Below are 25,125 nucleotides of genomic sequence, written 5' to 3' on the forward strand. Positions count from 1 at the left end.
CAGCACCTGTCAGGAGAAGACAACATGGGTTTCTGTCCCAGTGGGTTGAAATCACCTTCGATCAATGGGTCCTCATCATCATAGGCAATGGGTACTGTTTGGAGCTTACCGACACACAACCAAACACTCCTTCCTGCAAACATGCCCTCTCCCCAAAACATTAGCGCCACCTTCAAGAGGAAGTGGATGCCCTTATTCACAAAGGAACTATATAGCTTGTGTTGCTCCACCACTGCAGCAAGGGAGTGTACTCCCTGCATTTTATCATTTCCACAAAGAATTGGTCTCTCATGCCCATACTTGACCTCCGGCAAATCAGCAAATACATCCTGTTGAAGCACTTCCACATGGTGATACTCCAAGATGTAATTCCTCTACTACAGAAATGCAACTTCATGACCACCCTTGACTTGAAGGACACCTACTCTCACATCCATAGCACCCTTTACATAGCTGGTTCCTCTTCTTCATGGTACACATGGCATGTAGTGGTACAGAATCACCTGCGCCCACCATACTCACCAGAAGCCTTTGGATATTGAAGATCATTTTCCTCCTTCTTTCTTCGCATAGTCATCTTTTTGTGTCTCTCTGCGCTCCATTTCCATCCTCACTTGCTGTGCAGGATAAGCTGTCTTACATTGGAGCCGATGCCCATGCAAATTACCAGCAAAAGGTGGAGTCACTATCCCATGACTCAAAGACTTTGAAGAACAACAAGTTGCATACGTCTGAGCCCAACATTAGATGGCAGAAGAATGCACATCATATGAATCTGCAGCACTACATGCCACAAACAAATGCTTACAGGGTATGTATCATTTTCCTTTCTTTATCTTTTTTCACACAATTGCTTTACAGACAAATATTGGCAAATTCGACAGCTTGGCGCTCATACTATTAAGGCCAGACCTATTGGCCTTGCCAACTCTTTTTCCATTTGATTCCGCAAAGTCTGTCTACAACTACATTATAACTACTTCTAGTTGCAGATTCCTGACCTTAGAATTCCCTGGCGTGAGCTTCGAAACTGGAATTTTTTGGCTGAGCAGTACCCTGCTCGTGCCGTCGGAAGGCGTCGTTTGATCCACGTGCGTCATCCAGCTCCACGTGGTGTCGTCAGCATTGTTGGTGCCGTCTGTGACGTCACGGTCTTCTATATAGGCACGGCCCCAGTGAGCGTCCGTCAGTTCTTTTCCCTCTGCGCCGGTTAAGCGCAGGTCCGGATAGAGCTACCCTTTTTTTCGACGTTTTTGTCGAGGATTTTTTTCGATTGTCTTTGCAATGTCTTTGAGAAAGACTGGATTTAAAGCATGTGGTGCTTGTCATCGCACCATGTCGGTCATGGATCCACACCAGATTTGTCTCTGTGCCTTGAGAAGGACCACAATTCGAAGTTGTGTTCTGACTGTCGGGCCATGGTTCCGAAGGCCTTGAGAGAGAGAGAGCTCTCTCAAGCTTCTAGCGGCCCGGCAGCCGTCTTCTGTTCGCGCGACTCCGATGAGGTCACAGTCCTGCTCTAGGAGGAGGTCGTGGCACTGCTCAAGGACCCCCAAGTCATCTTCTTCCCATTCTTTGGGGCATTCAGGTAAGATGCACAAAAAGAAGAAGTCCAAGTGGACTTCGACTTCGCCACGGCTGTCGGCCGACGAGACGTCTGGGGATTGTCGACGTTTCGAGGCGCGTCTGCGGAGCTGTCACCAGGGCAGACTCTGCGTCTTCCCCTCTTTCCGGGAACCGGAGCCACCCCCGCTCAAATTAAAGAATTTTACGAGGCTATGCACCTTGTTTATGAGTGGGCTACACCCTCCGGTGGGTCTTCGGGCCCTGTGGGGTCAGCAGGGGCCCCATCGGATTCGATGTCGGCGGCTTCTGCCTCAGCACTGTTGGGGACCCTAGGATCCGATAGTGGATCCAGACTGACGCATGGTTCTCACAGTCAACCTCCTCTGGTGCTGGGACCGACGTCGGCTCCCTCTCCACCGGCACCCACTGGTGGTGGTAGCCCCAGCCCCATCCTCATTTAGGATGATCCGAGGCTGGACCAACTTGGACATGCCTATCTATGGCTTTCGCCTTTTTGGTGAGAAGGTAGACTCCGCGCTTGAGAGGTTCAAGGATTCTTGAGTTACGGCCAGATCCTGGGGCCTTTCAGTCCTGGCTCATCAGGAGTCTGTCTATCGCCCCTTTTGAGGCTTCGGCAGGGATGTGGTACCACGCCAACCACTGGTTAGCCACTATCCTCTGGCTGCACAGCATCCCGTGCGAGGAAGAGGTCGTATTACCGTCAGACCCAGAGGGTCTAGCCAGAGGTCGGCCAACACCCAGCTCCCCTCTTCCGCAGCACCCTAGCCCTCCTAGTATGGTTCTGCAAGACCATGTCCGTCCAGTTGCAGGGAGGATTCAATTTCATCTACCTCACTGGCGGTCCAGAACATCGGACAATTGGGTCTTGCAGATCATACAGAAGGGCTGTTCCCTCCCCTTCCAGTCTTTCCCTCCCTATATCACTCCGATAAAAGAACGGCTGATGGAGGATCATTTTGTCTTACTCCCCGGGGAAGTTACGGCTCTCTTGGCCATGGGAGACATAGAAAGGGTCCCGATGTCAGAAGTAGGCAGTGGTTGTTATTCCCATTACTTTCTGATTCCAAAAAAGATCAAGGGTCTTCTCCCTATTTTGGATTTAAGGGACATCAATCTCTTCCTCAAAAAGGAGAAATTCAAGATGCTCACTCTTGTTCATGTCTTGTCTGCCCTAGACCAAGGAGACTGGATGGTAGCGCTGGACTTACAGGATGGGTATTTTCACATCCCTATCCTGCCCGCCCACAGGTGTTACTTGCGGTTCAAGATGGGCCACGAGCACTTTCAGTTTACCGTGCTCCCTTTCGGACTCACCAGTGCCCCTCGGGTGTTCACTAAGGTGATAGCGGTGGTGGCAGCTCATCTGCGCAGGCTAGGGATTTCAGATCAGTCCTCCCATCAGGTTGCCTCTTTGGGAGGATCTTCTGTTGCAGCAGCAGGAGAAGGTTCTCCACCTGAACCTGTCAACTCTGTGGCTTCATGCATGGAGATTGAGCAGTGGCAGTTTATGGTTTATGACCTCCCTCCCAAAGTCTGTTATGTCATTCTGGCAGCTAGGCGTCCCTCTACTAAGACGGTTTACGCCTGCCATTGGAAGCGTTTTGTATTGTATTGTACAGAGAGGTCTATTGATCCTCTTTCTTCTTCTCTTTCCCAATAGGGTTCCTCCTTAGGGACTCTTAAGGGCTATCTTTCTGCCTTATCGGCTTTTCTTCGTTTACCTGATGAACAGTCTTTGTTCAAGTATCCTATTGTACAGAGATTCTTAAAAGAGCTTGTGCATATATTTGCACCTACTTCCACTTTTGTTATGCCCCAATGGGACCTTAATCTGGTGCTCACTTTTCTTATGTGTGCTCTTTTTGAGTCTTTACATAATTGTCCTCTCCGGCTGCTCACTATCAAAACATCCTTCTTAGTGGTGATCACATCTGCCAGGAGAGTAAGAGAGATGCAGGCTTTATCATCAAAACCGCTGTATCTCACGGTATATCCTAATAAGGTAGTCCTCATAACTCGTGCCTCTTTCCTCCCCAAGGTGGTGACCCCTTTCCACCTGGGTCACAACATTACCCTGCCCACCTTCTTTGCTCCACTGCATCCCTCTAAAGAAGATAAGCAACTTCACTGGCTGGACCCAAAAAGAGCATTGTTGTTCTACCTTGACCACACAAAAGAGTACCGGGTGGATGACCAACTCTTTGTGGGGTACATTGGTGCAAAGAAGGGTCAGGCAGTTCAGAAACAAACCATTTTGCGCTGGGTCGTTCTCTGCATTAACATCTGCTACGCATTTGCTAAGAAGCAGCCTCCTCAGGGCTTGAGAGCTCACTCTACAAGGGGGAAAGCTGCTACCACAGTGTTAACTCAAGGTGTGCCGGTACTAGATATCTACTAGGCGGCAACGTGGGCTTCCTTGCACACGTTCACAAGGCTTTAACGCCTGGATAGCCAGGTGAGGAGAGAGCACCATTTTGCTCGCTCAGTCCTACAGGACTTTCTTGTACAAAGTATATGTCCGCAGCCCACCGCCAGGAGGTCATGGCTTGGGTATCTATTCTAAGGTAAGGAATCTGCAGCTAGAAGTCTCTATCAGATGAACAAGTTACTTACCTTCGTTAACAAATTATCTAGTAGAGACTCTATCTAGCTGCAGATTCCTCACACCCAACCATGCCTTCCCGCTCTGCGGATATATACTATGTATTTTCATATTTTTACCCTTTTTCCAGGGCACGTCATTTTGCACCGACAATCAGAAAAGGTTGGTTCCTCCATGACCATGCACTTATGGCGTGGTAAGTTGTGAAAAAGAACTGACGTATTCTCACCAGGGTGCTGCCTATATAGAAGACCGTAACATCACAGACTGCTCAGACTACACCACGCAGAGCCGGGCGAGGCACGTGGATCCGAACTACGCCACCCGACGGCTCATGCCAGGTACTGCTCAGCAGAAAAATTACGAATTCAGAGCTGATGCCAGTGAATTCTAAGGTAATGAATCTGCAGCTAGATAGTCTGTACCATGAAATTCGTTACCGAAAGTAAGTAACTTGTTCGTCAAGCTAACAAATGCTATACAGTGGGCCCTCTCCAGCGTTTTCATTAGGGCCAACCGTAAACAGATAATCTTTCGAACAGCCGTAAATAATACTGGAAATTATTTTGGGTGTGAACCACAACTGAAAATGCAGTGCTACACAGGCATGGCTAACTTTGAGTAACAAAGTATGTCCATTGTTCTCTATATAAGATTTTAACTTTGTACTGCAAAACAGCTGTATTATTCTTGTGTTTTTTTTTTCTTTTTTTTTTTTCGGTGAAACCATGCTTTTGCAATGTTTTGGGTAACTACATGTAATTAGTATGAGCACTGGCATCCTGTCATTTATTTGTGATAAGACCCTGTGAAAGAATAGGAACTATTAACCTGGGCAAAGTTAATGAACCTACTGATGTGGGGCGCCTCACCTTTTTTGTTCTTTGTGCATTATGATTAAAATTATATTTCTCTTTGAAATGAAAACATTTTTTTAAAATAAATACATCCTGTAATATCCTTGACAAACACTTGTTTAAAAAATGGTGTTATACAAAATTACATTGTAAACACTATTCTCTAAAATAGATTTGTATTTATTTTATTTTAATTTAAGGGCTGGGATGGCTGAAAAAGCGTCTGCACTTGATGCCTTAAATGATACTATAGCACATGAACAAAAGAAAACAAGAGAATTACAGTGGGCTTTGGAAAAGGAAAAGGCAAAAATGGAAAGGCTTGAAAAAAGAGGACAAGAAGAGCTAGAGGTAACATCAGATGAAACTGATTTGCATTATGTTTCTAGTGTTCATCTCTAGGGAACTCTTTGAAATATAATGCTTGCTAACACAAGTTATTTTATTTCATTTTTGTATAGCAAACATCTACCAATTATTTGACCTCATAGAGCTTTCCAGCTGAACTTCTCTGTGGTTGAGTTAGCCCACTGAATGGGGGAGGGTGTGCTTGAGTGTTACCTTTGGACATGCTTTGACTCAGTGAGTAAATGTGGGTTGATATGAGTTAATGGATTTCCCTGCAAATGAGGTTCATGGGAGTGGGTCTTATGACCTGGCATCAAAACTTGTGTAGAGTTGGTATATGTGTTGGTTGTTTCTCTGGGGTTCATCACAATGTTTCTGCGGGTCTTCAGGCACTGCACAAAGCATCAGTCAGATGTGGAGTTTGAGTCTATCCCTTAGGATCTTAGTGGACCCTCGCTGCATGGGGTTGTTACTGCCTTTCATGTCTTGGTGAGTGATTGTGTGGTGGATGTGGGATGGTGCAAGTTTATAGTTGGCTTCACAGTTGTTCTTCAGCGAGGCCTAAAATGAGCATACTAGTAAATGGCCTGGCTTTTTCCTTTGGCGTAAGATTGACTGGGTTGTCTAACTTGTATGTTGTATCTAATCATTTCTGTGGCTGAAAGCAGTATTATAACGGGTCCAGCATCATGGTTTCAATCTTTCCCATTATTGTGTTCCCTTGGTGTTTCTCAGAGGTAAAAATAATTTTGCGTCTTTACCAGCCGGTAGACATGTAGGATATTTTAATGATTTTAAAGTGTGACCTACACATGTAAAACTTTCCTAAGCATGGACACAGAAGATGTAAACTTTGGAAATCTCTATTGTTTTCTTCTACCATAATATTGAACATATGCCAAAATGTCCATAGATGCAACAGTTAATATTTACATAATATGCAAACCGTCTACAAAAGCAAATACTAGAGCCAGCCCAATTACACACAATAACCAATGAAATGTATTTTGCTCACATGTTCAAAGTTTGTACTTTGTTGGAGCTGCAATTCAGTTAATGTCATAGACGAAATATTGTCACGGTCCAGACTTAAGCCACCATTTAAAAAAAGTATCTCTTAATTTCCAGAATTTCTTTGTTTGATTATGCATTGCTTTCGTAAAATATGGAAGCTTGCCAAATTAAAAACATTCATATGCTGTTTCATTTGTAGCTCGGGTCAAAGTACAAAGTACATACTTCTCATTGGTCAATGGAATAGGAATATGATGGATAAAACTTTTATCCATTACCATGTTGTGGGTCCCCATTTGTACCTTGTTGGTTCACATTATGCTTTAGCTGCTGACCAGAAATTTCAATTTGTACCTCATCTACATCTTAAGGTATTTTTTCAACACCTCAATTAAAGTGACCTCTTTTCCTCAAGGGTTTTGTTCAACCTACCTTCAAAGATTGTAGGAAGTTGGCTCTGTAAATACTATCTCAAGGTGAGAGATAGTGTGCACAGAGTCCAAGGGTTCCCCTTAGAGGTTGATAGTGGCAAAATTAGATAATACGAATGCTGTATTTTGTGGTAGTGTGGTCGAGCAGTAGGCTTATCAGAGAGTAGTGTTAAGGATTTCTTGTACACACACAGGAAATAAATGGGAACACACACTCAGAGACAATTCCAGGCCAATAGGTTTTTATATAGAAAATATTATTTTCTTAATTTATTTTAGAACCACAAGACTCAAATGTTAGGTAAGTATATACATTGTAAGGTACTTCACACAGGTAAGTATAGAACTTTGATTTAAAACAGTAGTACACACAGTTTTGGTTAAAATGGCAATAAGCTATTTCAAAAGTGGATACTGTGCAAAAATCAACAGTTCCTGGGGGAGGTAAGTATTGGTTAGTTTCTCAGGTAAGTAAAGCACCTACAAGTTCAGTCTCCTGGGCATAGGCAGCCCACAGATGGAGGTTCAAGGCAACCCCAAAGCCACTGCACCAGCAACGCAGGGCTGGTCAGGTGCAGAGGTCAAAGGAGGGCCCAAATAACATAGGCGCCTATGGAGAACAGTGGTGCTCCGGTTCCAGTATGCTAGCTGGTAAGTACCAGCGTCCTCGGGGAGCAGACAAGGGTTTTTTTGTAGAGCACTGAGGGGGCTGCACACAAAACACACCCTCAGAGTCCTCAGAGATTGCTGGTCCCGCTGGATGTGTCGCTGTGCAGGTTCTTTGAGTCTGGAGACAGGCTGGTAGGGCTGTGGCCAAGTCAGTTGTCTCCATTGTCTCTGTGTGGCTTTCAGGTCAGCAGTCCTTGTTGTTGTAGGTTGCAGGAATCTGATTTCCTGGGTTCAGGGTCTCCCCTAAATACTCAATTTAGGGGTGTGTTTAGGTCTGGGGGGCTGTAGCCAAAGGCTACTGCCCTGGAGGGTGGCTACACTTTCTTTGTGCCTCCTTCCTGAGGGGAGGGGGGCACATCCCTATTCCTTTTGCGGAAATCCTCCAAAACCAAGATGGAGGATTTCTTAAGGCAGGGGTCACCTCAGCTCAGGACACCTTAGGGGCTGTCCTTACTGGTGGGTGACTCCTCCTTGTTTTTCTCATTATCTCCTCTTGACTTGCCGCCAAAAGTGGGGGCTGTGTCCGGAGGGGCGGACATCTCCACTAGCTGGGATGCCTGGGGCACTGTAACAACAGGCATGAGCCTTTGAGGCTCACCGCCAGATGTTACAGTTCCTGCAGGGGGAGGTCCTGGCCACAGAGTGACAAAGGCACTCACCCCACGTGGTCACAAACCCGTCTGGTTGTCGCAGGCTGGCAGGAACCTGGTCAGCCTAACAATGGTGTTAGGATTGGTATACAGGGGGCATATCTAAGATGCCCTCTGTGTGCATTTTTCAATAAATCCCACACTAGCATCAGTGTGGATTTATTGTGCTGAGAAGTTTGATACCAAACTTCACAGATTTCAGTGTAGCCATTATGGAACTGTGGAGTTTGTGTTTAGCAAATTCCCAGACCATATACTCTTAATGGCCACCCTGTATTTACAATGTCTTAAGATTTGGCTTAGACACTGTAGAGGCATAGTGGTCATGCAACTATGCCCTCACCTGTGGTATAGTGCACCCTGCCTTGGGGCTGTAAGGCCTGCTAGAGGGGTGACTTACCTATGCCACAGGCAGTGGGTTAGGGGCTTGGCATTCTGAGGGGAGTGCCATGTCGACTTAGTCATTTTCTCCCAACCAACACACACAAGGTGTGAGGCAGTGTGCATGTGCTGAGTGAAGGGTCCCCAGGGTGGCATAAGACATACTGCAGCCCTTAGAGACCTTCCCTGGCCACAGAGCGCTTGGTACCAGGGGCACCAGTTACAAGGGACTTACCTGTGTGCCAGGGCTGTGTCAATTGTGGGAACAAAGGGCCAGATGTAGGAAGGCTTTCTGCGCCTCGCAAACGGCGAAAAACGCCGTTTGCGAGTCTCAAAAGCCCTTACGCGATGCAGAAACACATTTTGCGAGTCGGTACCGACTCGCAAAATGTGTTTCCGACTCGCAAATAGGAAGGGGTGTTCCCTTCCTATTTGCGATTCGCACCGTAATGTAGTTGATTTGTGACCGCGAAAGCGATCGCAAATCAACTCGCAGTTACCATCCACTTGAAGTGGATGGTAACTCATTCGCAAATGGGAAGGGGTCCCCCTGGGACCCTTTCCCCTTTGTGAATGCTCCCAAAATTATTTTTTCAGAGCAGGCAGTGGTCCCATGGACCACTGCCTACTCTGAAAAAAACCGAAACAAAAAGGTTTCGGTATTTTTTCTATTTGCAGCTCATTTTCCTTTAAGGAAAACGGGCTGCAAAGAGGAAAAAAAAACTGCTTTATTTAAAAGCAGTCACGGACATGGTGGTCTGCTGTCTCCAGCAGGCCACCATCCACGTGAGTGCCCAGACAAAATTAATGAGGTGGGTCTTTGCGACCCCATTGCAAGTCGCAGAAGGTGTCTGAGACACCTTTCTGCATACCAGTTTGCGAGTTGCAAATTGCGAGTCGGAAGAACTCGCAATTTGCAAGTCGCAAAATGGTTTGTACCTACATCTGGCCCTAAGATACAGTTTATGGAAAGAACAGTGGTGCTGGGGCCTGGTTAGCAGGATCCCAGCACACTTTCAATCCTAACTAGCATCAACAAAAGGCATAAAGTTAGAGGGCCACCATGCCAAGGGCGGCATTTCCCTACAAAGATTTACTGCTCATTAAACCTATACATACTTTCACATCTGATTGTTATATTGAGGAACTTTTATTGTTACTGGCTTCCTTTTGATATGATCTTGAGCTACAGTCAGTGTTTTAATGTGTGTTTTAGGCAAGCTTTTAGTGGTGCATTGGTAGGCTTTTCTTGGAAATGTGAGTGAAAGTACCTCCATGAATAGGTACTGTTACTCCGGTATTGAAACTTTCATAGATTCACATGCTTGAATCATTCCCTGTTGTCGAGATGGGTGTCCCCAGTACCTCACAATAGTGATGTAATGTAAAACATAATGTATCAAGGCCCCTAGGCCTTCACTTTTTTAGGCCATCTAATTCTATTTAGAAAAGAGACCAAAGATAGAGCTCATCCTATCGGGCTGCATCTCCCTTTAGAACACTTCAGTCAGAAGCTCTATTCCCTCAGATTTTCTACTGCATGTCGTGCTAGGGAGTCTCCACTGAGCTCTGCTCAGCCACACCTTTTCAAAGTCATTTCTGAGAATATTGTTCCACGAAATCTAACTTATAACAGTTAGAATCTCTTTAACCATATATTGGTCTGGAGAATAACTGATTTTTTGGCTTCATCCACAATGCCAGACAAGGAGTAAAAGAGTCTATTCAGAGCCTGCAAGAGCTGTGGCAAGAAAAGGCTTCCTCTTAAAGATCCACATAAAGCTGCATATATTGCCTTTACCCAGACCATTCAATGAAGGACTGCAAGGTATGCAGAACATTTTCTAACAAAACTCTCGAGGACAGAGAGGGCAGGCTGCTCATTTGGCTCCAGAAGTTAAAATCAAGGCATGGTCCTGTTTCTGGATCTGACAGTGAGGAATCTTCTACGTCCTTAAGAAAAACTCAAAAAAGGGACAGATGACCTCACTCTTGTTCTTCTACTGAGCAACCCAAAAAAGCCTTAAAGACCACTCAAGGGTCTATTAAAGGTTGCAGTCTTTCTGGCTCTCCTCAAAGAAGAGCTTCATCTTCGCACAGGGAGAAGAGCATTCTGCCTTTCAGAAAGGCACAAAAAGGCTTACGAACCCTGTACGCCACCTCCAAAGGTGCAGCATTCCTTCAAGAAGCCTTCTGAAAAAACATTGACATCATCGTCGACGAGGCCCTCGTTGCTGACACCTTTGATGCCGAAAGCATCTACAGCGACGTTGATGGGCATTACTAAAACAACGCCTTCTACGGTGTGCAGTGCTTCGACTGTACACACAATGACAACACCATTCTCGATGGCACCTTCAGTCAGACCGTCAATATTGAAGATACCTACCTCTTCTACTCTGTTGACGAACGCGAAGACGATACCATCGTCGACAGCTACATTTCTACCATTGACAACTACCTCATCGACGGGGCCCATAATGTCACAGCAGATTGCATCGTTAATGATGACACTGTTGACGATACTGTCGACGACACAGTCGTCTGCGGAGAATAACAAGAGACTGGGGAAAACCAGGTATTTGACTCCGTCCCACACTTCTCCTAGCAAGGTGTCACCCTTGATTCCATCACATGTATTAGAAGAGGATGATTCAGATGATGAGGGGCTATTCGGTGTTGCTCACAGCCCGTCTGAGTTACATGTGAAGTGCTAAGAAGTGGACAATGACGATCAGTATGGTTCTGACGCATATGATCTTCAAGCCTTTTATAAACCTTTAGTAATTATATCAGGATGAGATGGTCCCTATTCCTGGATCCCCCATATCGGACCTGCAGTTAATGCTGGCAGATTATCAGAAGGGGTTTCCATCTACTACTACTATTCCTCAGCAGGCACCATACCACCAAGGTCACAAGTACCACCGCCTTCCATACCTGCTCAAAGAGGGTTACCTCTACCTGAGATGCCCACACATATGCCTCAGACAGTCCCGCTGCAAGATCCATCAACCTGTGATGATGATAGAGAAGATGGGAGTAGCCAGATGCCACTACAGAGTGAGATGATTATCTAATTCCCACACTGTCATCTCCTTCTCCTGTTCCGGTGGATTCACCACTAGGTGACATAGGTGGTTTTTATAATCTTTTAGAGAGAGCTACAAAACGATTTGGACCACCAATGCCGGCGAAGCAGATGGACTGCTTTCTTTATGACTTTAAGGAGCCATACCAGAAAAGTGTAAAATCCATGCCCATAGTCGACTATATATGGGATGGGGGCCTGAAGGTGATGAGGAATCCTGCAACCATTACTGCGGTCCTGCCACGCCTAGACAAGAAAAATAGGGTTACCAGACGACTCCCCAGTCTGGTTGATGGGACATCACAAACCGGACTCTGTAATTACTCAGGTGGCCCAATTCAGGTCCAAAAACCCTTCCGCGCCAATTTCTGCACCCCCTGATAAAGAGGGAAGGAGACGTGATAACATCGGAAAGCATTTCTGCTCAATGGCTTCTCTTACGGCTAGGACACCAAATTCCTTGGCTATTATAGGCAGGTACGGCAGGCAGTTATGGGTGGACATAGCTTCTTACTTGGACCAGCTGCCAGAGGATACCAAGGTAGAGGCGAAGAAAATACTACAGGAGGGGGAAAGAGCGTCGGCTGAGGTTATTAGCTGTGCAATGGACATCGCTACCACTGCTTTTCGACCATTGGCAGGAGCCGCCGTTCATAGAAGGCTGGGTTGGCTTTGTGAAACTATATTCAGACCTCAGGTGCAAACAAGATTCTTGATCTACCTTTTGATGGTGAAGCCCTTTTTGGTAAGCATATTGACGATGCCCTGCAGGCTATAAAGACCAATACTGCCATGGCCAAATCTCTTGGAACTCTTCAATTTAAGAAACAACCTTTTCCTGGTGCCAGAGGGCAGGGGTTTCCATCATACAGAGGTGGTTTACAGCACTATAGAAATCCAGATTTCTCCTTTCCTTTTCAGTCCTTTCGTCCTCAACACCTACAGAGACAGCCTCACCAAGCTGCCTATAGCAGGCCCATGCAAAAAAACAGGAGCAGGGCAGCAAGGAAAGGATGCAGGCCGTAGCCAATGACTTTATACGGATACTGGCTACCGATCTTTTCTCAAATCTATAACTAGGAGGAAAGATGTCCCGTTATTTTTACAGATGGCAAGACATCACCGTGGATCAATGGGTGCTAAACCTTATCCAGTTTGGCCATCCCCTGGAGTTCCCACAAATTCCACCAGCAATTCTTCCATCGTGACACACTCAAAAGCACCTACATCTCGTCAAGAAAAAGGTTTTGACAATGCTGAAGAAGGGAGCAATAGAAAAGGTTCCTATTTCAGACAGAGGGGTTTGTACTCATGTTTCTTTCTCGTCCAAAAGAAATGGAAGGAATGGCGTCCAATCTTGGATGTAAGGGAGCTGAACACGTATCCCAAGAAGCAGATATTCCGTATGATTACTCTAAACAATATTCTCTTGCTTTTAAGTTCAGAAGATTATTTGTCCACTCTCGATCTCCAGGATGCAGACTTCACCATCCCGAACCATCAAAACCACAGAAAGTACCTCAAGTTTATGGAATCCGGAAATCACTTCTAATTCAACGCTCTCCCATTTGGTCTCAAATCAGCCCCCAGGATTTTCACCAAATGTTTAGCTCCAGTCGTAGCATTCCTGAGAAAACAAAAGCATCAGGTATTCTCACATTTGGACGACTGGCTGATCAAGTCTGCATCCAAGGCACAGGCGCAAAGATCAACAGCGGCCTATATACAGCTATTCAGGGAATTAGGTCTCATTGTCAACGACAAGAAGTCACCCTTTCAATCCTCAAAAAAGATTACCTTCCTAGGTGAAGTCATGGACACGTCACTCAACAAAGCTGCTCCTACAAGTGAAAGACAGCAAAAACAAATCACCTTAGCCAAATAGGTTCAAAGAAGAAAAAAGTTTTGTTTGCCTCTTCAAATCCCTCGTAGGCATGATGTCTTCCCGTATCCCTCTCATTCCGTTCTGCCGTCACAGGATGCGACCCCTTCAAGAACAACTGGACAGTCAGTGGGCGAAGTCCACTGGGTCTTTCAACGATACAATCCGAATTATAGAGACTATAATCACCTCTCTCTTGGTGGATGATCACAACCGATTCTTCCCTATAAGGTTGGGGAGCCTACCTTTAGGACTTACAGGTCAGCGACAAGTGGAAAACCCATCACAAGACCTACCACATCAATTATCTCGAGCTTTAAGCAGTTAGCCTACCTCTTAAAGCTTTCCTGCCAAAAATAAAGAATTTGCTAGTCCTCATACATACGGACAACACTACATCAATGCACTTTATCAACAAACAGGTAAGGACCAGACCTCTGCTCTTATCTCCAGAATCGCAGTATATCTGGAACAAGTCCATCCTCCACGGAGTGCATTTACGAGCAGAACACATGCCAGGGGAGCAAAATATCATAGCGGACTCTCTCAGCAGGCTAACAACATCCAACTACAAACAGGAGTTGGATCAGAAGGTGCTCAACCTCGTCTTCTGTCAGTGGGGCAAGCCAAACCTGGACCTTTTTGCCACTCCACAGAATGCAAAGTGCCAAATCTTTGCAGGTCGGGGTGGCCATCTGGGCTTTTGGGGAGTGCATTTTGAAAGGCATGGTCAGGAATATATGCTTACACTTTTCTCCCATTCCCCTCAATCCAAGAGTCCTAGCCAAGATAAAGACCGATCACTGCAAAATACTTCTGATAGCTCCTGCATGGCCTCACCAGCACTGGTATACAGAGCTACTTCTCCTATTAGAGAGTCCAAGCGTTCCTCTATCAATAGCGCCATGCTTGTGAACAATGATCAAAGTTCTGCACCCGCATCCAGCATCACTTTATTTGACAGCCTGGCTCCTGAACACAATTAATTTGCACACTTAGACATCGTTCCGGACTGTAGAGTCATTCTTGCCAGAGCCTCAGCGGATAGTACAAACAAGACTTACGGACTTAAATGTAAAAGACTGGTGAAAAAAAGCTCAAGTGCATCCGTTCTCATCATCACTGGAACACATTCTTCCTTATCTGCTCCATTTTGCGAGAATTGGTTCGGCTCATGCTTCAATTAAAGTTTACCTGGCTGCAATATCCTGTTACAGACAATCAGGGAGCTCACCATCCTTGTGGCCGATTAGGATTGTCAAACAGTTCCTCCGAGTGCTTATCTGGACTTTCCTGCCATCCAGACCGCCTTCTTGGCAGCTCAACATAGTTTTGTCATAATTGATGACGCATCCATTTGAACCTATACACTGGGCGGACTTGAAATTCCTATCATGGAAGGTTGCGCTTCTTCTTGCCCTTACCTCAGTTAAGAGGACTAGTGAAATCCAAGCCTTCACTATACACAATCCTTTCTTGAAGTTTAAGGAAGATAGGGTAATACTACGAACAAATCCAGAGTTCAGACCCAAAGTCCCTTCGGATTTCCACATTAATCAGCCAGTAGTCCTAAAGTCATACTTTCCAAATTCTTCCACACTGGAGGAATAGGCCATTCATTCCTTAAACATCAAAATACGTCTCAAATTTTATCTGGATAAAACCAAAGACTTTAGAAGATCCAGTCAACTATTTGTGGTGTTCAGCGCACCTAGGAGAGGGCAACTATTCTACAAGCAAGAGTTTGCTAGGTGGATATCTAGTGCAATCAATTACTTCCATAGAGCTGCAGGAAAGCCTCTGCACAGACTGGCACATGCCCATTCGACAAGAGCCGTATCAGCGTCCACTGCGCTATTTACTGATGTGCCCATCCAGGACATTTGCAGAATGGCCACCTGGAAGAGCACCCACACTTTTACAAAGCATTACTGCTTGGAGACTACACTGCAAGGTGATGTGGCAGTAGGACAAGCAGTGCTAAGACATCTGTCCCAGTAACAGTGAGCTATTGTATTCTCTCTTGCCCTCCATTCCAGTATGTGTTCCGCACATTTCATACTAATATTCTTCCTTTAACAGTGCACTGTTTTTAATATTGTATGTTAGTATATGATTATTAATGACTATCATCTAAGGTTTTGTTGCACAATCTTATCATTGGATTTTGTTGATTATCATATGAATATTAAACATTCAATGTGCTGCACTACTGCTTTCTACTTCGAGCATATGAAAGTTCCAATACTGGAGTAAGAAAATAAGTTACCTGTAACTGTAGTTCTTCAGTATTGGAATCTTTCATAGATTCACATGCGACCCTCTCTCCTCCCCTGAGAAGCTCACCGTCATCCATATATATTTTATTCCTTCTTTTTTCACTGGTCCTCCAGCACTTGGTTTAAGAAAATCTGAGGGAATAGAGATTCTCGCAGGAAAGTTCTAAAGAGAGATACAGCCTGATTGGCTGAGCTCTATCTTTGGTCTCTTTTGTAAATAGACATAGCTTATAAAAGGGCCTTGACACATTATGTTTTACATTACATTGCTATTGTAATTAGAGGACTCCCATCTTGATGACAGGGAATGATTCAAGCATGTGAATCTATGAAAGATTAAAAAATTGGAGAACTACAGTTACAGGTAAGTAACTTATTTTCTTGTAATATTTGTGGCCATGACCAGTTTTTGTTTTTTCTTCTCTGGAAAAATGTTCACCCTAGTTTTATTTTTTCAGAACCTATTTTTTAATTGTATTGCGTTTTTAATTGATGTATGTACAGGAGCTATTTAACCATCTTTGCTTTTGACTCACCATCTGTTGTGACAGTAATGCTCCCTGCATGTTAAATGGACTTTTACCCTTACCCGAAGTGCCTGACTGCAAGTGAGTCTGGTATCCTGAATATTTGGCTTTGGTATCCCACTAATCTAGCATGTGTTCAGAGCCCTCAGCACATCCCTGATAATACAAGGTCCAGAACCTGTGCACTAAGCGTGTAGTCGTCATGGCATGCCTTAGTTAAATTGCATAAAGTGGTTCCTTGTTTTGTGAATTTTTAGTGTGAACAAACCTTTTTCACTTTGTCTGAGAGAGTATGGTCATGTAAATTTCTGCTGTTACGTGAACCCCCAGGACCTTGCCCTTAAGTTAGGAAGATAATGTGGGGGTAGGACCACAATAATAACAATTCCCCCTGTGTAACTTTGCTCTTGTACAAGTTGGCTTTGTATTTGTTTATTTTAACAGAAAGGAAATATTTGAGATTCTCATTACGTTAATTACCTTGTCTTTGCATACCCTACATCCTTGGGTCGCTTTCCAAAACTTGCTGAAGTTAAGGAGGACTTCTCTCACCTCACTAACATAGCCTGCTATATGGGTGATATTCTTTCTTTGCATGAGGGTGCCAAGATTCTGTCTGTTGTTCTCTAATTGAGAAGGGTGAATTGGGCTGTGTGGTGGAAATTGTTGAATGGAAAATGGGGAGATGTGCTCTAAGATGGCAAATTGTGGTAAATCAGCTTGAGCACAGCTGCTACTCTACTTTACACTGAAAGTGTGCTTGTGTTGTGTTTCTGATGGCTACAACTACCTGTGGATTCCTCACCTATTGAATACCCCCCATTGCGCCAGCACTCGGCTGAAATCTTCTTCCTAGCTTCTGCACGTCGACGAGGACGTCACAGTTGCCCACGCGACGCCGTCTGACGTCATACGGGCAATAAGAGGTCCTCGCCGACGTCCATTCCCTTTTTTCCGTGCCATTCGAAACGGTTATCTTCGAGGGAGCTACTGTTGCTGTTCGACAGTTACAGTGTGTTTTTTGGATATATTTATTCTTTGAGATTACAGTGTCGCAGAGAAAGTCAGGATTCAAGCCCTGCAGTGAGTGTGGGGGCAAAATGTCGGTAACGGACCCACATTCTGACTGCTTGTGGTGTCTTAGTTCCGATCATGATGTTGACAAGTGCGATTCTTGTCAGCATATGAATCCTAAGGCCCTGAAAGAGCGCGAGGCCAAGCTTTTTCTGGCGAAGTCGAAAATGAAGGAAAAGAGACATCATCGAAAATCCTCGTCACCGAAGTCTCATCGGCGTCATCGGGACTCCCGGCATCATCGAGAATCACGGTGCCGGTCAAGTAGGGAGAGGTCTCGGTCGAGGTCACCATCAACTCGACGTCGGAAGACTTGGGAAGTCAGTCCCACTGTCACTCCCCAGCCGTCTACGCCGTTGCCTTCTCCAGCTTCACCGACTTCGCCCGTGTCATCGGGCCAACCACCTTCAGTGTTTGAGGTTCCGCAGCCTCAGATGTTTTCTCCGTCTTTGCAGACGTCGAGACCGGCGTCGGTGTCGCCTTCGAACCAGGCACCCCAGTACCCAGCTTTCCCGGCCCCTGGAGCTGATAGTACCGCATTTTTAAATGCAATGTTTTCCATCTTCCAACAGATGGCTCCAGGTGGTGGACCGGCTGGTCTTTCGGGCCCTTTGGCCTTCAACATGGGTGCTCCGGCTCCGCTTCGACCAGCACCCTTTATGCCCTTTCTCCCCCTGGGGAACGTGGGCTTGGCGCCGGTATCGGCTCCGGTGGCTCCTGAGACTTCAGCTCCGACAGCTTCGGCTCCGGCGGCTTTGGTGTTTCAGCCAGTGACGCCGTCTAGACCTACGACTCCGAGGCAGTCTTCACTCCATCCGGTTCCTCGTTCGGCGCCAAAGAGGCCTACGGGGCCTGTAGACCCGGCGTCGGACGGATCCGAGGATCGGCGTCGTTCTTCGATGTCCGTTGATACCATGTCGACGCCGAGAATAGAGGAGAGGCTGCACTCGAGGAGGCTTGCTCTCCGCCTCCTTGAAGAGCAGGAGTACCAGAGACAAAACCTGGAGGAAGGAGAGATTGAGGACTCTCGTGAGGGTCTCCATGGACTGGACACTGCTAGTGGCCTAGATACGTCTCCCGAGTGGGACTTGTCATCTCCTGGGGAGTACACAGAAGAGGCGGACACTTTTCATTCTGTTATCAGGAAGGCGGCTGGTTTCCTGGATCTCCCTTTGCCGGTGACTGAAGCCAAGCAGACTTTGTTGACAGAGGTGTTGCACCCTGCCTCTACATTGGCAGAACCACTTTTGCCATTCAATGTAGCGCTACTGGACCCTATAATGGAAGTCTGGAAGAAGCCGGTGTCTTCTTCAGCTGTCAATAGATCTGTGGCTAGGAGGTATCGGGTTGCACCGGCTGACCCAGGTTTTCTTACCAGGCATCCAACACCTGAAAGCTTGGTGGTCCAGGCTTCCTGCTCGGCAAGGTCTGCTCCTTGGTCTTTTCCAGCTGTGCCCTCGGATAGAGACTCCAAGAAGATGGACATGGCATCCAAAAAGGTGTTCTCTTCATGTAGCATGGCATTTAAGTCCACCAATGCTACATGTATTTTAGGAAGGTACATTTATGCCCTGATGGACGAGATTGCATCAACGCATACAGAGGTTCCTCAGGGACTATTAAGCCTGGTATCGGACGCTCAGGCAGCTGCAACTCAGGTTATCCAATCTGGGTTGGATACAACTGACTCGGTTGCTAGGGCAATGGGCACTGCTGTAGTTACGAGGAGGCAGGCTTGGCTTCGTAACTCAGGATTTTCCTCGGATGTGCAGTCGACCCTACTGGATCTTCCTTTTGATGGGGACAAGCTCTTTGTTGCCAAGGCGGATTCGGCCTTAGAAAGGTTCAAAGAGAGCAGGGCCACGGCCAAGTCGCTGGGCTTGCAAACCACTTCTTCTACTTCCTCCAGATTTTTTAGGAGGTTTCGAGGATTTGGTCGTGGTTCCTCCTCCTCCTCCTTTCGAGGGAAATTCCAGCAACCTACCTCTGCTCTCTCCTATAGATCTTTCAGAGGGAGGGGTAGGGTCCGTACCAGGGGAGCCACTCAGCAGCACTCTGCCTCTTCCTCTTCCTCTGGAGGGGTGCAGCAGGGGAAGCAGCCTAAGGCTTCCACCAATTCCCACTCACTCCACTCTTGTAGGGGGGAGGTTACTGAGTTTTCTCCACAAGTGGGAGGTCATAACTTCAGACTCCTGGGTTACCAGCATCGTGAGAAACGGCTATACCCTTCCCTTTCGGGAGTTTCCGCCCCCCTTCCCGCCCATCTTATTGTTCAGAAGAGCACCTCCTGTTGTTAGAACAGGAGGTTCAAGTCCTCCTTTCAAAGGGCGCGGTGGAGTTGGTCCCAGAGCAGGAAAGGGGTCAAGGTTGTTATTCAAGGTACTTCCTGATTCCAAAGAAGGATGGTCGGTTGAGACCAATCCTGGACCTAAGGATCTTGAATTGGTTCCTCAAACAGGAAAAGTTAAAGATGCTAACCCTAGCTCAGGTGCTTTTGGCGCTGAACAATGGAGATTGGATGGTGTCTGTCGCAGGATGCTTACTTTCATATCCCTATACTCAAGTCGCACAGGAAGTATCTCCGTTTTGTGGTGGAGTCGCAGCACTATCAGTTTGCGGTCTTCCCGTTTGGTCTTACTTCAGCACCTCGAGTCTTCACGAAGGTGATGTCGGTGGTTGCGGCAGAGCTCCGAAGTAAGGGGATAGCAGTATTTCTTTATCTAGACGACTGGTTAATCAAAGCCAGGTCTCCGGAGCTCGTGTTGCATCACCTGCAGTCGACAACCCAGTTGTTGTTCGACCTGGGCTTTTCGGTGAACGTGCCCAAATCTCACCTAGAGCCCTCTCAGTGCCTCCTGTTCATAGGTGCAGTACTGGATACAACATTGAATCAAGCCTTTCCTCCGCCTCAGCGGGTTCAGGACATTCAGGCGTTGGTTCCAATGTTTCAAAGTGGAGTGGTCATTCCAGTCTTCAAGGTCCTACGTCTGCTGGGTCTGTTTGCTTCTTGCATACTGTTGGTCACGCATGCTTGCTGGCACATGAGGGCTCTTCAGTGGTGCCTCCGAAGGCAGTGGTCTCAACACAAAGGGGATCTCGAAGGCTCGGTGAGAATCTCCAGAGATGCTGCCATGGATTTGAAATGGTGGATTGCGGACGGCAATCTTTCCCGAGGAAGGCCGTTTTCGCAAGCTCCGCCTGTGGCCACAGTAATAACGGATGCTTCCACACTAGGGTGGGGAGCTCATCTGAGGGACCTGGAGATCAAGGGGCTTTGGTCTCCAGTGGAACAGGTGTTTCATATCAATCTGTTGGAGTTACAGGCTGTACGTCTGGCTCCCAAGGCCTTCCTCCCATCCCTTCGCAGTCGGTTCAGGTCCTGACGGACAACACTACCGCGATGTGGTATGTAAACAAACAAGGAGGGGTAGGGTCGTACCTTCTCTGCAGAGAAGCTCTTCGGCTATGGTCCTGGGCAAAGGACCATCAGATTTGCTTGGTAGCAAATCATCTGGCCGGAGTCTTGAACGTACGTGCGGACAGTCTCAGTCGACATTTCTCGGCCGATCACGAGTGGCGTCTCCATCCAGATCAAGTCCAGCTAATCTTCCAGATGTGGGGTTTCCTCGGATAGATCTGTTTCCCACCCGGGAGAACTCGCATTGCCCGTTATTCTGCAGCCTCCAGTATCCGGTACAAGGAGCTTTGGGGGATGCGTTTCAGATAACCTGGTGCGACCAGTTGCTTTACGCGTTTCCTCCCATACCCTTGATTCCTCGAGTGTTGAGGAAAATTCGCCAAGACCGGGCCCAAGTCATCTTAATAGCTCTGGATTGGCCAAGGAGGGTGTGGTACTCGGACCTTCTCCAACTCTCACTGTGCCCTCCGCTCCGTCTCCCTCTCAGGGCAGATCTCCTCTCGCAGTCGCAGGGGCAGGTTTTACACCCCCACCTCCAGAGCCTGCACCTTCATGCCTGGAGATTGAACGGGGCAACCTGAGTTCCTTTTCTCTCCCGCCTGATGTAGTGGATGTTATCTTAGCAGCCAAGCGACACTCCACTAAATCTATCTACGCTAATAGGTGGTCTAAATTTGTGGTTTGGTGTGGAGAGAGGCAGATTGATCCCTTACGTGCTCATTTGTCAGATGTCTTATCTTTTGCTTTGTCTTTAGCACAGAGGGGTTGTGCAGTAGCTACTGTTAAGGGTTACTTGTCTGTCTTGTCAGCCTTTATTTGTCTTCCAGACCAGCCTTCTTTGTTTAAATCTCCAATAGTGCTTAGATTCTTGAAGGGCCTTATAAATAAATTCCCTCCATCTCCTTTTGTTAGGCCTCAATGGGATTTGACCTTGGTTTTAACTTTCCTAATGGGGTCCCCTTTTGAGCCTATGCATTCTTGCCCCATAAGATTATTGGTTCTTAAAACGGTTTTCCTGGTTGCAATTACCTCTGCAAGGAGAGTGAGTGAGTTGCAGGCTCTATCTGTAAAACCCCCTTAAACATCTTTTTATGGGGATAAGGTGGTGTTGAGGACCAAGGCTGCTTTCCTTCCGAAGGTTGTTTCACCCTTTAATTTGGCCCAGACAATTACTCTATCCACGTTTTATCCTCCGCCTCATCCTTCAAAGGAAGAAGAGAGACTCCACCGCTTGGACCCAAAGAGGGCGCTAAGCTTTTATATAGACAGAACAAAGGATTTCAGGCTGGAGGATCAGCTTTTCATCGGATACGTGGGAAAGAGGAGAGGAAAGGCAGTCCACAAGAGAACACTCTCCAGGTGGGTTGTTCTTTGCATTAAAATGTGTTACTCTTTAGCAAAGAAGGAACCCCCTGATGGTATAAGAGCTCATTCCACCAGAGCTAAGTCGGCCTCTTCGGCCTTGGCTAGGGGTGTTCCTGTGGTCGACATCTGCAAGGCCGCAACTTGGTCATCCCTTCATACTTTTGTGAAGCATTACTGCTTGGACTCTGAGGTCAGAAGGGATGGCTATTTTGCACGGTCGGTGCTGCAAGATTTCTTGGTTTGACCATTCAGGCACCTTCCACTGAGTGCGGTACTGCTTTGGGACTCTATTCAATAGGTGAGGAATCCACAGGTAGTTGTATCCATCAGAAGAATGAGTTACTTACCTTCGGTAACGACTTTTCTGGTGGATACATTAGCTACCTGTGGATTCCTCACGGTCCCAACCGCCTCCCCGTTGCCTGTCTGGTCTAACCAAGTAGTTCTTGAGTGTTCTCCTCTTGGTTTTGAGGACTTGTATATATTCTGTACATATGTTCATATTTATATATATATATTGTTCATATAATTATATATAAGGGTGAATAATGTTTAGGCTCACATAGGTTGAGAATGTTACAGGCAAATCAGTTTTTTTTTGGTGGGTATGGATAATTAGTGGCAGTGAAAAAGAGTGCATTGGTCAATCTCAAGGCAGGCTACATAAAGGAATCCAACATTAAGCTGTCTTGCCACTGTACGTGATGGACAGAACAGCAGGTTGCAAAGAGCTTGGCATAGGATTTGAAAGATACATAGTACTGACAGAGACTGTTGGGCTTTTGTAAAAGCCCTGAGGCCTTATCCGTGTTGGCCCTGGTGCCATACATGACAGAGAATGTTTGTGAAACTGTGGTGGAACAAGATTATGCAATAACAGCCTTGCACAGGGGTTCTGAAATACCCTATCCCTCTACCTGCTTGATGCAGATACTGCCATAGTGGACTACAGAGTGAAGCCTGGTAACTGAAACACAACTTGACCTGGGGGATTAAAAGTTGCCACAGAGGCTAGTATGAGCAAAGTTGAGGTATGGAAGCAGAAATGAAAACAGCAAGGTATTGCCTTATTTAACTATCCCTCCGGGGACCAGACCTAGAAAGTGCACCAGAGGGAGCCTTTCCCCCAGGACCCTCGTTGTAACAAATACAAAGGCAGTGCTAGTAAAAGACACTAGTTCTGTTCTTACCAGTTCTAATTTCTAGTCAGTCCATTACATAGGCAGAAACATCGCTTCTATTACTGCCATAGATCACATTGTCTGTGTAGTGCACAGATAGTCAGGCTAGAATCCCAACAAGGATTGGGTAGTGGTGTGAAGGAAACGGGTCCTACAAGGAAAAGGGACCTTTTCCATAATGCACTGAGCACTGCAGCCTAATGATGCCTTTACCATTGAGGGCATCCTGGAACGTGGCATACAGCACATGATTGAGGACCCTCACCAAAAAAGTCCCTTCACCAAAGCAGTATGTGAGATCAGTTGTAGGAGGTGTAGTACTGTGTAAAAGGAACAGTCAGTCCCTGGGCACTGCAGGATAGCAGCAGAAACAGAGGAAAAGTATCCCACATAAGTAAAAGCAAGATCGTAGAATAATCAATGAATGGCTATTTCTTCACCACCCCACACATACAATTGCTCCGTATGAAGTAACCTGAGCCTTAGAAAATCTGTCACAAGTGTAGGAGGGGGTGATAAGGTGATTGAGGGAATCATATGTCTAGTTTGTTGCCAAACTCTTTATTTCTGGCCCACAGGGGATCCCCAGAACAATTGGATATCAGCCCCGGAACCGCGGGGACACCCATTGTTCCTTCTAGACTTCACATGTGTGGTTCTACTTCATGCATGGTCTCAAATTTCCTGTTTTTCCAGCCCAGCCCCAGGTTTGATTGGCAACGGTAACCATCATTTTCACATTTTATATTTTCACCTATGGTTTTGAGCCTGTATTTTTGCCTCACGCGTTTACTACTGGTTAAGAAATAAGATTATTATTAGGGGTGGGTGACTACCCACCTCCAGGAGTAATCACAACCCATGTATGGGTTGAACCACCAAAGTCACTAAATTAACTTAAGCTGAACCCCCTTTTAGCTGTGGCACAGAGCAGACAGGTTTAACTTAGGGCAATTTGTAAAGTATTTGTGTAGTGCCAATCTATTAATAATGTCAAAATGCAAAACAGTAAAAAAAAAAGAAACTAAATTAGAAATCTAGGGTAAAAATCAAAATGACACAAATCCAATGAAGGGAACTGGAGATATGGATTTTTAATGTTTTAAGTAGACATATCGGCAATAAGCATAAATGTGCCTGTGATAGTAGGCAAGGCAGACTAGAACCTAGCTACAGTTTTATGCTGACTGGTGAGGCACAAGTTGGATGCACCACAAAGGTTTGTCCTGGTCAAATATTTTATCTCCTAACTTTAGTTGATTAATTCCCAATCCACCAAAAGAGTACACTTCTAAAGCCCCCCAGGACCACTGGGGAGGCACTTAGAGACTCGGAGTGTCTAGCAGAGGACAAACAACAGGTCTAATTGCCAATAGTCAGCCGGGCAGTTTCAGGAAAAGGCCTCTTGTAGCTTGTGTTTCTGTAGTCACACAGGAGGTCTGCCAGCTGACCTCTGGAGTCCACTTCTTTGTCCTGGATAGAAGCGAGAGCAAGTCTAATTGTTAAGGGCTGCTCCCAGGTCACAGACAACGGGTCCAGTCCTCTTCTGTTTTTCCTCAGGTAATTGGGTGTTTTGAAGGGGGTGCCTAAAGATACCAGATTTATGTCTGGCACTAACTAGTGTGTCAGAAAGGATCCTGGGCATTTCCTAACCTATGGGGTAAAAGTTCCTGGGGCCAACCCTATCCGGTTTGGGCATTTTCATGATGGCGAAAGTCCTTGGCCACACTAAACTTGGGCCTTAAGCTGGGAGGGTGTGGGCAGTGTAC

At 46.3% G+C, this 25,125-nt stretch overlaps 1 protein-coding gene across 10 annotated transcripts in view; it reads left to right on the top strand.

Annotated features, from left to right (window-relative positions):
* AKAP9 (A-kinase anchoring protein 9) overlaps positions 1–25,125 on the top strand; it is a 969,300-nt gene that overhangs the window by 847,087 nt on the left and 97,088 nt on the right. For all 10 annotated transcript variants that reach the window (XM_069211620.1, XM_069211621.1, XM_069211624.1 and 7 more), the window contains one exon: positions 5,247–5,397. In XM_069211620.1, the coding sequence (XP_069067721.1) occupies positions 5,247–5,397 (151 nt within the window). The remainder of the gene's footprint in view (positions 1–5,246; positions 5,398–25,125) is intronic.

This window comes from Pleurodeles waltl, chromosome 10, assembly GCF_031143425.1.
Source record: "Pleurodeles waltl isolate 20211129_DDA chromosome 10, aPleWal1.hap1.20221129, whole genome shotgun sequence".
Lineage (NCBI taxonomy): Eukaryota > Metazoa > Chordata > Amphibia > Caudata > Salamandridae > Pleurodeles > Pleurodeles waltl.